This window comes from Rhipicephalus sanguineus, chromosome 4, assembly GCF_013339695.2.
Source record: "Rhipicephalus sanguineus isolate Rsan-2018 chromosome 4, BIME_Rsan_1.4, whole genome shotgun sequence".
NCBI classification, from domain to species: Eukaryota; Metazoa; Arthropoda; class Arachnida; order Ixodida; family Ixodidae; genus Rhipicephalus; species Rhipicephalus sanguineus.
In genome coordinates this window covers 181,984,284-182,001,216 of record NC_051179.1, presented here as the reverse complement: position 1 = coordinate 182,001,216, position 16,933 = coordinate 181,984,284, and the positions used below count along the sequence as shown (strand labels likewise).

General features: G+C 48.1%; 1 protein-coding gene across 1 annotated transcript in view; it reads right to left on the bottom strand.

Moving 5' to 3' along the window:
• Nucleotides 1-5,735, bottom strand: part of LOC125758360 (neprilysin-1-like) — a 130,950-nt gene extending 125,215 nt beyond the window's left edge. Inside the window, exons 1-2 of the mRNA XM_049415438.1 lie at nucleotides 5,535-5,735; nucleotides 40-222 (exon numbers count right to left, since the gene is read on the bottom strand). Coding sequence (XP_049271395.1) covers nucleotides 40-222; nucleotides 5,535-5,735 — 384 coding nt within the window. The remainder of the gene's footprint in view (nucleotides 1-39; nucleotides 223-5,534) is intronic.
• Nucleotides 5,736-16,933: the final 11,198 nt, after the last annotated feature.

The following is a 16,933-nucleotide window of genomic DNA, read 5'->3' as shown; positions in this document are numbered from 1 at the left end:
CTGATATCATCATTACAGTATGAAAATGCGCCATCGTACAGCGGCAAGGCGTCCCTCGAAAGCGACGATTTCGTTGACGAGATCGGCAGCGGCAACCGTGGCTCCAAGGATGAGCGCCGTACGGTACATGTACACTTTGTACCGGTGCAGGATGCGGAAGTAGGGGCTCTTGAACTGCCCCCTGAGCACACTGCGTTCCACGCCAAAGTCCGGTTGCCCAATCTGCGAAGAGACGCCACGTGAGAAGGTCATGCTGTACGTATTCTGTATGTCTCGCTATTTTCTACACCCTTTTACTGGTCTCAATGCGCTAGGGATACTCCTGAAGAGACCAAAAAGCCCAATTGCTACGCTGTATAACGCCAGTCTAAATGTTATTCGTGATCCGCACACATCTCGGAAAGATCCAGTATGGCGAGGAAGACACCAACCAAGTAGCGCCCTGCTGTAAAGCGTACAATTGTTGCACTAATTAGTGAGGGTATTTACACGGCATATAGATAGAGTCAGCGTCGCTGACCAACACATTTGCGCACGGGTTCAACTGCCGCCATCATCACTCAGCATTAAGCTCACGGGCGTACGCTACTCATATTCGTCATCATCATCATCGCTTTATAATATCTGCATTGCTGGACGAAGGTCCCAATGGTCCCAACCTGTCTTGCACGAGCTGATTCCATTTCAGGTCTGCAAATTTCTTAATTTCGGCGCTCCGCCTCGCACTTTGCCCTCCTCGGCCGTTCATCTCATCTCAACCAATCTTTTGGTATCCATTCCGATGCTCCAACTAGCCATCGGTTATTTGTCCGTCTAATGAAGCGACCTGTCAACGTCCACATTTTTTTTCTTCACATCTACTAGGATAGCGGCTATTCATGTTTGTGCTGCGACCTACCCTGCTGCCTTCCTTTCTCGTAAAAATACACCAATAATTTTTCGTTCCGTCGCACGTCACTTGTGCAGTTTTTTGTTATTCTTCATATCCGTGCCGCCTACGTTAGAAATGACAATGTGCAAGGGTTGCACAGGTTCCCGTTTACTGACAGTGCGAAGTTGCCGCACATAAGCTGAGCATCTCAACCACATGCATACCATCATATTCATACTGTAAAGTACAACAGCACGTTGGGAACAATGCTCTCGGCTGAGCGACACGATTGTATGCCGTCCTAACCTCTTCGTCCTCTCTCCCCAGGCTCACAGTGCGGCTCTCACGTGCTAGTCATTGCGTCTTTCAAAGCGCGCCACTTGACCCGGTGCAATATGGTGGTGTGGTTGTCACGGTGAAGAACTAGAGCTGAAGTCGATCAAGTTGGAACTATTAGCACTCCCTAGCCACCGCGGAATCGCCTCCCGAAAATGTCTTCAATCGAGGCTATATGAGGCGGAGATGGCAGGTACATTCGACGCAGTCCTGATCTTAAGATGTCGCGCGGGCCGTCCGAGCAGAGTCCTTGAATTTCCGCGTAGCATGGCATCGAGCTGCGATGCGATTGCCGGGTGCGCATTTACAGCGTGTCTTTTTCATCATTGTCGCCTCGAGGAGGAATTCCTCGACGGACTTGGGTGGGTTCTTCATCAGTTCCGCGAAGAGCTCCGGCCTTATCGTTTGCGTGAGAAAATGAACTTTCGGCTCCTCAGGCATATCAGCGTAGGCGAGGAGAAAAAAATCGGTTTCGCTTAAGGGGGAAGCAATGAACGCGATAGCAACAAATTGTAATGCTTACGAAGTAAGGCTAGCAGCTAACTATTTTGAATCCGATCTGGCATAACTCAACAAAACCATGGTTTAAGGGAATGCGGTCGCTCCAGGGACCGAAGCGGTTTTCGTGCTGTTAGTTCCCTAAATGCGAAGTAAGCGTTGACGGCACAGCAAGTTTACCGTCTTCTGATGTCTGCAGAGATATTGCGCGCGCCAGTGACTACGTCCTTCCAGTGACACAGCCTTGTGGATAGCTGGACATGGTTCAGATAAGTGCGTCAGCGATAGACCTGTGCATCTTTCCCGGAAAGAGCTTGATTTCCAGGAAAGCTTTCGTGCTTTCGTCACGCGGTCATGACTGCTATTGCTCACACGCATTGCTACAGGAGATAAGTTTCTGTGAGCCTGCGTTCGTCCAGTCTGCTTGAACTCTGGCATCTCGTCGCAAGCGCTGTTTAGGTTTGCATAAAATTTCTCTATAGAGACCTAGTGGTTCAAAGCCGCTACGCGGTCGTGTGATTCCAGTCAGGTGGCCGGGTCTTCAGAGGATAATCCGCGGAATGCTCCCGTTGCAGTTCACACTCATCGTGGTAAATGTCTTCTTTGTTGTATTGTGGCGTTACGGGCCAGGCGGCCGTTCTGTTGGGGCAATCTTTGTGGCTGGTGGCTAGCACAATGGATGGGGATGGTGTTGGCGCTTTCACCCTGGTGGGGGCTTGGTTCACGGTGGACGGGGGTATGCGTAGCATGTAAAAAGGAGCTGCTTCATCAGATGTGGCATGTTGTGACAGGGAAGAAAATAACTCAAGCTTGTCAAGTTGTAACTCGTTATGGGGATCAATTGTGCCCAGAAAATTAACGCTCTCTTCACAAGCAACGAGCACTCAAATGCCCGCATAAAAACAATAGCCTGATCGTTAGGGAACGTGCCATCTTCTTTACATGTGTGATGAAACATTCCAGCATTATCGCTGGTGCTCCGACTAACTCTAAATAAACTCCACTACTTGTCTGATGCGGGCAATATTATCATAATAGTCTAATACATTCGATACATTTCCGAAGCATTGCGTGCGGCCTGAGCTGAGCGGCGGTAACAGTTTTTGTGCGCGAAGCCCAATCATATAAAAATGAATAAATAAGGGTACGTTAGCAGTATTCTTCGTTCAATTTTTTTACACGCATACGCTCCCCTGCTAATATCTGGCGAAGATACACGTCCTCTTGCACTTAATAAAAGGTCTGGTTGCCTATCATGAACCCTCGTACTGTCGCCGGACCAGCTCCATGTTTCACGCCTTAGCACGCAAATCGAAAAAGATTTTCCGCATGACCTACGCACGACTTGAGTTCCTCACGGCACATTCTTTTTCTTCTTTTTGAACAGGGGGGGGGGGGGGCTGTTTTTATGTGCGAGCTTGTACAGCTGGCTCAAATGTAGCAATATATTAGAAAGGGATGAAGACGCCGCAATGACGAAGAAAACACACATAAGAAGCCATAAAAGGCAAAATTTTTTACAAGTAAAAATAGGCATTTTAGAGTTAAGGAGGTTATGTTTCAAGAGACACAGACACTTTCACGGCTATGCATTCTTGTCGTCAGCTGTGAGAGCTACCGAAAACAGTACTGGGACTCGCGTTCACATAAATATTTACAGTGGCAGCCCTAGGTGCCTTACAGGGCTAGGCAGTATCGCGATAGTATCTTAGAGATACTTTTGAGTATCTGTCTTTCTGCATCGAGATACATTTGTAAAATGTATTTGTATCACAGTAGTGAAATACTTTTACGATATATCAACTATATCGCGATAGAGTGCAGGACGCGGGTATCTCGTTACTCTTTTCCGGAAATGAGCTGTATCCAAGGGGGAAGGAAGACTCTTTGTCCTAATCCAAGCAATGGCGCGCTACCGGCCGTCGACTCAATGAGGGCGGCGAAGGGTTCCCCACACGCACCGAATGGCCCATGTGGTAAACGCGTCTGACGCCGCTGACGGCAGAATCACGGAAGGAGTATTGTAATCATCTGCCTACTAAAGTAACTGTTTCTGAAGGCAGGCATCGCACCGTTAATTTTTTGGGGCAGCCCGGAAAGCCATAACGCAATTTTGCGAGCTTTGTCTTGAGGCGGCATCGACGCTATCTAAATGACAGCCTATTTGAGACACAGCTGTTGCTTAAGTGCTATCAACGCAACAACCTTGTGTTTAGAATCAATGCATGGCTTTTCTTAATGCACTGGCGTTCTCTAGTGAATGCAGCGATATTTTTCACTTGCAAGTTTCAATGCACTGAAACACTCATCACAATATTATCCTTTACCTAATAAATGTCTAAGCGGAACATCAGCATCTTCGAAACAACAAAAAAAGTATTCCAGCATTTGTGTTCTTGTATCTGTATCCTTGTAACTGTATTCCGGGATACTTTCTTCGTCTTTTTGCAAATATATCTCCGAAATATCCCAATACGTTCAATACAAATGTATCTCAGTATCTGTATTTAGCGCTTCCAGCGCATGTATTTCGATACCTGTATCGCGGAATACTTTTCTGAGTATCTCTGCCCAGTCCTGGTGTCTTACAGACGCCGACTGACAAACGCGGCTTACGGTACCAAAGCCCATTTTATCTCATAAAAATCGGGTAAAAATTAGGCTTCGAGGCGCAATTGAATGCGGGTGCTCTACGCGGCGTTCATGTATCCTACCACATAGCGACGCCACAGCTTCAAATGTTTGAAAAAATACCCCGTGTGGGGCTAAGCCTGTCGCTAACAGACATGATAACGCGTGGCAGAAGCGTAGAATTGTACCAGGCATCACACCATGCAAACTGCGTAGCGAGTTAGTGGCGTTACCCACCCATTACAAAGAGCTCAGAAATAAAATCACAATCGTCATCATCATCAGCCCCAGCGTAAACATGCTGCGTAGGTGCGCCTATGGTCTTACAGTGGATATTTCACTAAAATCCGCACGCCTTCGGGAAAGGCTCTATTTAATTAAATGCAAAACAAAAGTGCTTGGCGGCTGCGCCTCTCTTGGGTTACATGATTGCGGCCAGGTTTTCGCCTTTTGTTACATCAGTGAGGGACCTGCCGCATTTTTTGCTCCTTGCCTGCCACAAACACAAGAATAAACCCGCTCTCTCTCTCTACGCAAGCGCATTCGTTATTTTATTGCTTCCTCAGTGCCTCAGGGTTTTCATTACGAACGCTCCGCTGTGGTAATTTCACACTTAAAAATAGTTTCTCAAGACACTCGTGTGAAGTCGAACTCATATTTGCAGCCAGATGCTGGACAGCGGGTTGCTAATACAGCTCTGACGACTGGCGTTGGAGTGTAATGCACTTCCGCACGAAAGCTTTCAATTATTGATGGCGTTTTACGGCCCAACACCACTATATGAAAGTCATGAACGCCGTAGTGGAAGACTTCGGAAATCTTGGCCATCTGGTGTTCTTTAAGGTGCTCGTGAATGTAAGTACACGGGCCTCTAGCATTTCGCCGCATCGAAATGCAGCCGCGGTGGCCGGGATTCACTCAAGCTACCTTCGAGTCAGCAGTCGAGCACCATAACCACTACGCCACCGTGACAGCCCTGCTCTACAGTATGGCGTGTAGAAAGCTTTAGGAGGAGGGGGCAACAACGCGATTGACTCGGAACGCAAAAACAAATGAGTAAGTGCGTCATAGGCGCCTGAAGTTCTCGCTACCATAAGGTACAATTGATGCCCTGGCAGCTCATATCGTTTAGCTGTCTTCGCACGGATTAAGAGCGGACTTGTCGCGACTCAGGAACAAAGTCAATTCCATTACTTACGTAAATAATGTGCTTCTGATTGTCCATCTGGTCGATGCCCACGCGCACGGACAAAATTGCGTTGAGTCCTACTTCTCGTATGAAATGGCCGAGTGTGGTCATTACATCGTCGGCCACACGGCCTTGCACGATTGGCCAGCGTGGGATGTTGTGCCTCTGTAGAAGGTCCAACAGCGGCTTGACACCCTTCGTGTTGCGCATCTCTGTCGATCGAAGCACATTTTGCGAATCAAAAAAGGAAACCAAGAATACTTGTACGTATGCGCGCTGCGTACTTAGCAAAAGTGAAGTGCTCTGATTCACGTTAAATTATTGCACGGTGTTACCAATCCACAGCATATGAACTTTTCACTATTTGCAAAATAAACTACGCCGGGGAAATTTTGTAGAATGCTGCTGCAGGAAGGCTCAGCCAGCGTTAACGTTTTCCAGCTAATATTTCGTTATACGGCTGCGTAAATATAACATAATTGTTGTTTTTCTAATTAAGGGGACCCTACAACACTTCTTCAGAATGGTCAGAAAACGCTGCCAATCGGTAGTCGAGGCCATAGGCGTGCGCAGGGTTCCCCATCAGGGGGGGGGAACCCTGATGGGGAATGTATGGGGCAGATTTTGCGCCCCCCCCCCTTTAAGGTGACTAGAAGGGTTAATGTACGGGTCGGATTTTGCGCCCCCCCCTTTTAGATGATTAGGGGGGGCGGCCGCCCCCCCCCCCCTGGCCCCCTGTGCGCACGCCTATGGTCGAGGCTCCTGACAACACGCGAGCCAAACATTAGAGCGTAGCACGCGGCCTGCAATTAACAATTAATTTTCAAAATCAGCTAGAAATCCTTCCATCTTAGTTCTACAAATGATGTCATATACTCAAATTACCGCGCTATATACTACTCAAATTCGCGGCCATTGGCTGGTTTGAGCATAGAGAGCTGCGTAGTTACCAAGGCCGCCGCGGGAAGCCGCCACGTGCCCGCGCTCGCGGTCACACTGATGTAAGCCGCGCGTTCGAAGAAAAAAAGGTCATGACGGGCGCGTGGTGTAACTTCTTCCCCCTTGCCATCCTTCTCTGCTTCGCTTCCAGCGCGCTCGTCGGGGCAAGAGAAGAGAGAAAGCAATTACAGCGTGTGACAGATCTCTGTAACTGTGCTCGTACTTGACGGATTCTAAAAATTTTGCGGCGCTCGATTCGTGAACCAATAAACTCCTTTGATGAAGTCATTCACTGGTTACATGGAAAAGTGTTGCAGGACCCTTGTAAAGGCAGGTGTTGTTGCAAAACCTGTTTCCTACAGGTTTACAAAGTTACAGTTACAAAGTGCTCATCGCCCGCTTCGGTCAGAACTCACGTTTGCTACTAGCCGACTGTCCTGAAAGCAATAAATAAATGGTAAAATGGGGTATCGCTTGCGTGATTTCACGCTGAGAAGAAATCATCAGGTATGTTTTTATTATTGAGATTAATTGTTTGTTCAGCCAAGCCTGCCAAGCCTTGTCTCTGATTATTAACGGCGGACCTGTTAAAGCCAAGCCTAAGGTATAATCGATGGACAAGAAAAACCGATTGGTGGGTATGCGCTACAGAATTTGGGAAAGCCCCACTACATTTTATGGGAACCATACGAATGCGTGGCTAGTAGGAAAAGAAAGCGAGGGTGAGGATTAGAGTAAGGAGAAAGGAAAGAGCTTGAAACATAGCATAGCCATGTAGAGTAAAGCACAGCAAGGGGTGGAAAGAGGAAGTGACGGTGAGGATGAGTGATGTGACGGCAAGGAGGAGAGAAAGGATGAGGAGAGAAGGTGAAGCATGACATAGCCTTGTATAGTATAGTAAAGCAAGCAAGTATAGTAAAGGAGGGCCAGACAGCGTAGATAATAGCATATCCTTGTACAGCGAGGTGGTGGCAAAGGGAAGTGACGGCGAGGATGAGTGATGTGAGCGTGAGGAGAGAAAGGATGAGGGGAGAAGGTGAAGCACAGCATAGCCTTGTATAGTATGACATAGCAAGAGGGCAGGAAAGGAAAGTGAGGCTGAGAAAAAGGAGGAGGGCAGAAGGTAAAGCATTGCATGGCCATGTGTAGCGTGGTATATCGCTCGCCCAACGAGTGCGCGCAGACGCTATGGGGACACCAAGCACACGGCGCAATGCGGATGAAAACATATTGAGCATCTCTGCCCAAGCCTACGTTCTAGGTACTATGAGGCCACACTGCCGCTGGCGCCGTCGGATTTTAATGGCCCAAACGAACTATGGAAAATTTTCGATACACGCGGAATCAGTGATGACATGTTCACCAATAAAGAAGTATTCCCTTCTGTCGAAATTCTTAGCATATATTTGTATCGCTTCTTGAAATTGGTCTTTGGTTTAGCAAGGCAATTGCAGGCTCGCCCTTAAATCTCGTTATGCCAATCGCGAGAGGTGTTCATGCTTCGATTCCCAGATGAGTGTATTTCTGGAATCTTGTCAGGGAAGCTTAAACATTCAGGAGTGCTGCATCGCCTCGGGGATTACTGTTCCAATTGGAAAAACCAGTGTCACTGGGTACCAGCGTCCATTGTCATGCCTGATTATGGGCCCAGTATCGCGCTGGATACTGGACCGCTGGAGCGGCGTTTGACTCGGAGGCGCTGGGCGCTTAAGACAAAAAACGGCTCTATAGCGTTTAAACGGTGGTACCTACCTGCAATACGTAAATACCGGGTGTTAAAAATAAAGCTTTATGGTTTTGTTAAAGTTCAGGACTGTGAAGAACGTGAAAACCATCGTTGCAGATAAGTTATCTATCCAGGGGGACACAAAGTGAGACAATAATGACCGCTGTCAGCCGCCCAATTAACGAAGATTGAATAATGAACGTTTTAATGAGTGCAGCAAGCGGGCATGTTTGTATTGAAAAGTTCGAGGCAGTCGTGTTTCTACGCAGTTCCACTTGGAAGAATTCTTCTAGCATGTCTTTGCCCCGAGATATCCAGCTGCAAAGTTTAATTGCGTTTGCATTTTACGCATGCAAGACAATGAGCACTGGCGCAAAGCTCCTCCTCGATGTGCCGCGGCTGTTACGTGCGGCGTTTAATCTGACAACGGGTCGAAGGCATAGGCAAAGATGATAACGGTTACCCTTTTGCTACCGGCTCGGGATAGCAAACAATGACTGCTCGTCACATCAGGGCGAAACATTGCGCCGATCCTCACGGCCTTGCATGCGTAATCATGCAAACTGCAAATAAACTTTGCAGCGGGATATTTCGGGGCACAGATATGCTAGAAGACTTCTTCCAATTGGAACTGCGTAGAAACGCGACTGCCTCCAACTTTTCAATACAAACATGCCCGCTTGCTGCACTCATTAAAACTTTCATTATTCAATCTTCGTTAATTGGACGGCTGGCACCGATAATTGTTGTCTCACTTTGTCCCCCTGGATACATAACTTATCTGCAACGGTGGTTTTCACGTTCCTCCCAGTGCTGAATTTTAACAAAACCATAAAGCTTAACCTTGAACACCCGGTACATTAGAAAGAATGCGATAAAGAAAGGTCGCCATCACGCGGCATGTTAAAGACTAAACAGAGCACCACAGCAGCACTGTTCTCTGAGACAATTTTTTGTGACAATGCAGCCAAGCCTACGAAGCCGAACCACGCCGTTTCGATGGTCCCGCTGCGCAGATGTAGTAGTCCCACGAAAAAATAAACTGCTGTATGTAGCCTAAGCTTTTCAAAAATGTGCAGTTCTTATTTTTTAGCCTTAAATTGATAATTCCACGAAATTATTAGCCAGATTATGCGAAACAGCGTTACTCTTTTTTTATCTTCAGGTTATTTTGGTTGCAGCGTGGTCGACTGGCGTCGCATAAGCTCCCTTCAGCAAAAAAAAAAAAAAAACTGGTTTCCTCGTCGACGGCGCCTATTTCCTCCATTAGCTCGCCACTTCAATCGCCGCGTAGCATATTCAAAAAGCTTGAGAACCAAAGGCTGCCAAAACAAACGACGCAAGTGGTCTGCAACAGTGTACGCCCACGTTAAAATGACGCGACTCTCCGTCGTTAGCCAGGTTAGCCAGCTTACCGCCGTAAGCGAGCGTATTGTTGCACGGCTAAATGTGGAGGTTCTGAGTGGCACTCCGGTAAGAAGCAAATGAAGCGTAGGGAAAGAGTCGTCAATAAACCTGCTTACTCAGTGATCGTGGTTGAACGCACTCAACCACGTAGCACATGCGCAAAAATTAACTGTATCACATGCGTATCTGTCACGGCGGAACTGACACCGAAACCAGTTTATCGTGAACTACTTTGGCGCAGTAACATAGAGCAGTAAGCTCCACTCCCCGTAGTTTTCGCTCCATAACCACAGAAAATTGTCCCCGAGTATAGAGGGAAACTCAACGCGCGTCTTGTCTCCCCTCTAGCCCAGCCGCGATTTTTCTCGGGGCGAGCGTAAGCGGGGAACGCGGTGTTACAGAGGCAAGGTATGTGACCGGGCTAGTTGGTATTCCAAGTGACGCGCACAGCGCGTGAAACACACAAGAACGAAAGACCGACGAGGACTATAACGCTGACTTCCAACTGAAATTTATTAACACAAACATGGAAAAACGAGAACAAGATGGTACACGTGATCACCGATCATTTTAATTGCGCATGACGGCAGACTTGGAGAGGGAACCGAGAGACACAAAGAAATAATGAGCAAAAACCCCAAAAACCACGAAAACGCATTCGGAAAAGCAACCGGAGTATGTCTAGGTTATCTGACCGGATGAACTTAGGTAATCTTTCTTTTGTCAGTGGTCAGTGAGGGCGACTGAAGGTTTGCTGATGCAATTGCCTTTAGCGATAGCTGCAGCTTCAATGATGGTGCGCGTGCTATCCTGACGATGCCTAGCTAAAATATGTGTCTGACCAAATGCTGGAGCGCACCCGCATTGTGAACAGTGAATTGCAAGAAAACCTTCCGTCTCTCTGCGTACCTTTTGGTTATGCTCCTGCAAACGTACATTAAGGCACCTGCCCGTCCGGCCGATATAAGGCTGTCCGCATGAGAGTGTAATGCTATAAACAACGCTACTATAGAGCAGTCAACGAATTTATTTTTGTAGTTAGTTTAGCATGCGCTTTCATGCCGTTTTATAGGGTTGGTCCTGACACTCAGCTCAGACAGCTTGTTCGGTGCCGAAAATACGACTGAGATGCCCGCCTCTTCACCTATCTTTTTGAGCTTGTGAGAAATGGCATGTTTATACGGGTAACCGCCACCTTATTTCTCGCTGGTGTCTGAAGGTCAGGAGAACTACTCGATTGCTTAAACCTTTCTCGCAGCTTGTCAGCAACAGAGACGAGAGGTGACGGGGCTAGCCAGCTGCCGTCAATCTACCTATCTGCGAGAAGAAGCTGTCGTGAATGGAGTGATGACAGGGCTTAACAAGAGCGTTATGCAAGCATGCTTGAACGATTCCCCGCTTAACTAGTTTACTATGTGCCGAAGTGCACGGCAGGAGAGGTTTTTTGGCACGGGGCTCGTGCTTCCAACACACATTCCAACACACGTACTTCCAACACAAATTCACGGCTTCCATAACCATCAAAATAAATGATCATCTTTTTCCAGCATCATTAGAGTATACTGCTAGCGCATCAATAGGACAGTCTTCGGTCAGAATCTACACTCTAAAAAAAGAATCAAAATAGGGTCACGGCACCGTGACTCTCTTCGGGTATCGATTTGACCCCTTTTGGAAGGTAGAAGCAGAAAATGAGAGTTAGCTTTTCTGAAGGAGTCACTGAACTCTCGTGGAGCGGGTTGTGGTTGGCTTCTGTGGTGAAGGCGCCGCCGTATAGGGCTGACGCGCTGGAGTTTTGAGTACTGTGGCGGAGCCTGGTGGCGTGCGCCGAAGTTGCTTGGGTAGTCAAAAATGGACGCCGACCGGCGAGTTACGCTGTTCTCAGTTGCTTTGAGCGTTTTACTTAATTTTGCGCCTAGTTTTCAGCCTCAAAAAGAGCTTAAAACGTACGCAGGAACTTATCCGCTGTTTGACGAGTGATGTTTGACGAGTGATCCCTGCTTCAACAAACCGTGCCGAAAGCAGGTGGTCCGGGCGACGGTTCTGAGCAGCGCGCGGTCCCGAAGCGCGGTCGCCGCCTTTATTGCGTGGTTAATTGCCCCGAAAGTGGGGGTAAGGATCCTGATGTGCGGTTTTACTGGTTCCCCTGAAAGCCGTACGAAGTGGAGCGACGGAACCGCTGGATACGTGCCGTCCGACGCGTGAAGTGAGTACGCGAGCAAAACGTGGTTTGCAACGCAACGTGCTGATTACTTTTCGTACGCGCGTGCACGCGTTTATATATGTATATATTCCCTGTGTGCAGTCCAGACGGCACGCCGTGGCTGCCGACGGCGATCACGAGGATATGCAGCCGGCATTTCGTGGGAAGCGAGAAAAACGTTGCCATGATTCACCCTGCGTACGTGCCTACGATTTTTAAAGACGATAGTCTTTCTTGGGGAACTTAAACGCAGAAATTTTGGTCTGTCTTTCTGTCTGTCTGTCTTTCTGTTTGTCGGCACGTCCCTCGATTCAGCCACTCGGCCAAAGTTGAACCACTTGCCCAAGGGCCAGCCGTCTTGAACTGGTACGGCTGTTCATACTTGTGAACGTTGTCGATCAAAAAGTAAATATCATGCATATCTGAGGTGCAACATCACTAGGTAAGTATTAGGTGGCGTGTTCCTTTAATAGAAAATGCATACATACGTAATTTTAAGGACCCTAGTTTCTTAAGCTGCGCTGAAAATGCATAAGAATGGAAGCTTGAGCGAGTTGGTATGCGTTCATCTTTGTTTAAACAGCGCTCACTAGACGACGACGAAGTAAAAGAAGGCACGGGACAGGCGCTGCCTGTCCTGTGCCTTCTTTTACTTCGTCGTCGTCTAGTGAGCGCTGTTTCAACAAAGCTGAAAATGCGACTGCGCTGAAATTCGCCTTCCTCCGTGCCCTTCGCACGAGCTCATTGTTGTGTTTCGGTTTCGGTTCTGTATTGCACTGTACGAATTCCATGGGTTGGTGTTGAAAAACTTTAGTTTTGAGAAGGCCAAGAAGGTGAAAAAAATATTTAAAAAATGAAAAAGCAGCGTTGTGGGCGGCCTTCAGGCTGCCGGTTGCGGGCGCCGCTCTGGCGTTCCTGTTTTACCCAGGCTAGAGTCACTGTATATGCTACCTTTAGGTAGCAGAGTTGCGCATCTGTCTTCCAACGCCGCTAGCAACCATGCATTGCGGAGAAGCTGCCGCTTGGGCCAATTTTTTTATTTCTCGACGCCGCCGCTGCAGCGAACTGAATTAACACTAGCCATCGACAGCCAATGTTTATCGCCGGTCTTCGACACGCCAGACGGGTTAATCGGCGACGCGGTAGGCATGTCGCCTGCAAAAACGAAGTGCGACTTCACCGCATAGCTGTGGTTGCTAGCCGGACCTATGCGCAACTCTGCTACCTAAAGGTAGCATATACAGTGACTCTAACCCAGGCGACGTGTAAATAAAAGAGTGTGTGGAGAGTACTCGTTGAGTGCGGACGTTTCTCTGCTTCAGCGCTTCGCGCCAAACCGCGTTTTCGGGCTGGCTGGCGTCCCCGCCGGTCGCGTTGGTCACCGCCGGTCTTCGCCTGCTGCTGCGCCGGGACTACCAGCACGCAACACAGCACTCATGTTTCCCGACGTATTGCCAGATGGCGTCCATATCTCACACAGCGCCTCTTCTATCGTCTTTACACGACATTTGCAGCGAAGCACGCAGATACGCCGCCAATTTTCCGGCAGCTTACAGCCGGCTGCTTCCAGCGGCCGGCTGTAAACATTGCACGCCGTCGCTTCTCGACCGCCACCGCACGCTGACAGAATTTGACGAATTCCCTAGAAGCAAATGTTGAAAATTACGACCGTGCATGGGGAAAAAGTGTGTTTGCGACTGAATGCGGCAGAAAACGGCACACGGCGCGAATGCATTCGGGCCGCCGACGGCTAGCCTTCTTCACTGGACCTTTCTTGATTCCGTTTCGTCGTGTAATGCAAATCATTTCGGCTTTCTTAACAGCAATCTTTTCGTTTATGCACTGTCGTTAATCGCGCGAGCATGCCTCGTAAAACTTAACTCGAGTTCAACATCGTATGAGATTCGCTGCACTTGCGAGTTGCAGCGCGCCGAAATGGTTCCTTCAATCTCCTGCACGTCGTAAACATACTTGATGTTGACGAGCTTCTTGCGTTTACGCAGATTGCTTGGCCTGAAGAACTCAGCCACGCCAGAAATTGGCCGAGATCCAAAGCGCAGCAGAACCGACAGCGGCGGCTCCATGGCGAATGTGAGCTTAGTGCTGCATGCGGCCGCCAGTCTGACTACTCGAAACCAAAGAACTTATCGTAGGGGGCGCTTTTTAGCACCGTTTTCGCAGCGCCGCCTGGGCAGCCAGTCAGGCCTATACGCCGTACATTACATATCGCGTGTTTGCCGCTCGGCGCCGTGGTGGCGCCATGGCTCGCCGACGGAGCCGGGATAGTCTAGGTGGTGTTGGATGGCTAAAGGCTGGCGCGCAGCGCCTCCACCTCCTCTCTCAGTCACCTCGGTATTTTTTAATGCGTTGCGTTGGTTGCGCGGGTTCCGTCAGTTGCCTGTCTTGTAGTTCTGTGTTCGAGCGAACATGCGCATCGTCGGTGGCGGTGACGCCAAGCTCCGTGCTCGAATTGACGCTCCAAGGGCGGAATACTAATGGAGTTGCGGACACGGACAACGTGCGCCTGTTAACGGTGAGTGCACTGCTTTCGTAGGTACTAATTATACAGCTTTAGCTGGGCGTCTGTAGCAGCTCTACGGCAGTGGGCTGCCAGCCATTTCCAACAGCAGCCTACGTCCGCAGGGTTGTTGCATATGCCCAACTAAACCTGTTAGTTAACGAGTTCACACCGTTATGCGCGTTGCTGTACAAGCTCCCATAAAATGAGCGATGCAAACAATTATCAAGGGTAATTGTTTGAGGATCGTACATTGTGTATGCACTGCTGAAGGTGCATGATCTCGTTATGAGATGCGCTTTAGCCTACTTCATTAATGACATTTCCATCGACATTGAGTGTGCATCATGCTTCCACGCGTGGGAACGTGAGAAAGAAAGTCTGTTTACAGAACACATAGACGCGCTATATATAATGGTTTTTCTTGGCTTAAAGGCGGTAGTTTAATATGCTGATATAGTACATTGTTTCCAGCTCGTACGCGGTAGTCACTTAAGTTAAACACACCTCGCCGGTAAGGTGAAAAGCTCAAGACTTTCGACGGCGCATTGTTGCGGCCGCCGCCGTGCACTCTTTTCCCTCGTTTCTGTTTGCTATTTTCGTGGTTTGCCTACATCTGCGATGACATTTGACGTTATAACAGAATCGAGTGAGTGTACGTGATTGTGGGAGCTAAGGGCGGTAATTCCAGCATATGACATGTCTGCCCTCGACGTAGACCGCGTCAGCGCGCGCAGGGTGTCGTTCGGGCGCTCGTACTCGCATGTCTTTACTTGAATATTTAAGGATGGGTTACGTTTGTAAAAGAGGCGGTCAGTAACCGCTAACGACGTACCCCTGACTACCGGAGGATGCGCCTGGGTGTTGGAATAGGCCGGCGCAAAGCCGGGCTTATTCTGAAAGCAATTTTCGAAGCGATTTCAAGGAAAAGAATTTTTTTCATTCGTGCATAGCCAGTGCCTCTTGCGAAACGAAGTTCCTGCCTACTTTTACGTGTAAACTTGTTTTCGTTGCAAAATTATTTAAAACAAAACACGTGTCAGATGTACGTACAGTGACGGTGTGTTGAACAAAGGGTGGTTTTCAATACAAATAATCAGTGTGTGTATGTGTGTGTCGGTTATTCCCAGAATCCCGGATCGCTTCTCCCGCCTCTTCATTCCAGTTGACAGTCACACTCGGGGAAACGAAGGTGTCGATATGGTGTGGTGCCTCGCCACTCGTGATGGGAAAACCAACAGAGGCGTTCGCACTGTCAACGAGGCAGTCATCCTACATTTCCTTTGGTTGTGCAACACGACGTAGGAATGAGGTCAGTGGCACCCATGCAAAGGATTCTAAACCAACTTCGTTCGTTGTAACATCGTCGTAACATCGGCACATCACCTTGTGCTGCAAGTTTGCCGCCAAGTGACGTGTTACAAAAGCTACTATTTGCATGTTGTGTTTAACAAGATAACGGCAAAAAAGTTGGTTCTTTACCATGCCTGTCTGCATTTGTTGTCTTGTTGTGAGCCTTCAATATGTCTGTGTAAATCCCTTATTGTGTAGATTTTGCGAACTTCTACTGCAATTCCATTTTCTTATCATGACATCACGTTCTGCTTTTCAGGCAGCTCACGCTGAACAGGAGAGACAGCATAGCAAGTCACAAGTCTGATGCCTCCAGCCGTCACCAGTCATAAGGTATAAATACGGAAACGTGATGCCAATTTCTGCAGTTTATTTTGCACCATATAACACCATAGACATTACTGTCACATTTTAGTTGGCTATACTCATACAAGCATGTAAAGAAGGAATACATCAACGGCCTAATTGGAAATGACAGACCATCTTTTCGCGCTTTCTAGATTACTGTGCTGGAAAAGGTGTGTTGTTTTGATCAGTTTCATTAAAATTGAATGATACTTTTTTGCGGTCTCTGGGCACTACGGCAAGTATCCCTGAAACTGCGTAAAATGAACACTTCACTATTTTTAACAGTAGTAGCGCAAAAGTAGAGAATGGGTCAATTAGGTAACTTCAAATAGTTGTGGAGTCGCTTGATGCTTTGGTGTGCGTCATTTCGCCCCCGTAGGAGCGTTACCGGCAAGAGTCGTCTGACTGCCTCATAAGTGTTAATCCGATCCTTCGGGTAAGAGTCCTTCCACTCTTCCTAGAGGGTCAGGGTACTCTCCTAGAGCGCGCCGACTCTGACCCACCATGACTCTTTTTTAAAGAGAGTCGCATACTCTCTGAAAAGAGTCACCTATACTCTTTTTTTCTTAAGGTGTAGCTGGAAGAATTTTAGCTTGACAGTAAGATTCCAGCTAGTCCTCTTCTGGAAGCATTGTCTCCATCAATAATCCTTCTTCGAGAGTATTTTTTAAATGATCTAAAGTAACCTTAGATAGTGGTCAGATTCATGCATAATTTCTTACCTACATTGATGCAGCCTAGGTAAAAAGCTGCTGCCTTTTGTAGGGCGTTCTGGCCTCGGTAAGACACGATCGTGTGGTTCAGCTTGTCTGCAAAAAATAATACAGGTAAGCGGATACTGAAGTGGGCGATTTATTGTGATGTCAAAGCATAAAACGTTCCGCACTTCGAAGAAGTCAATAAAGCGATAGAGG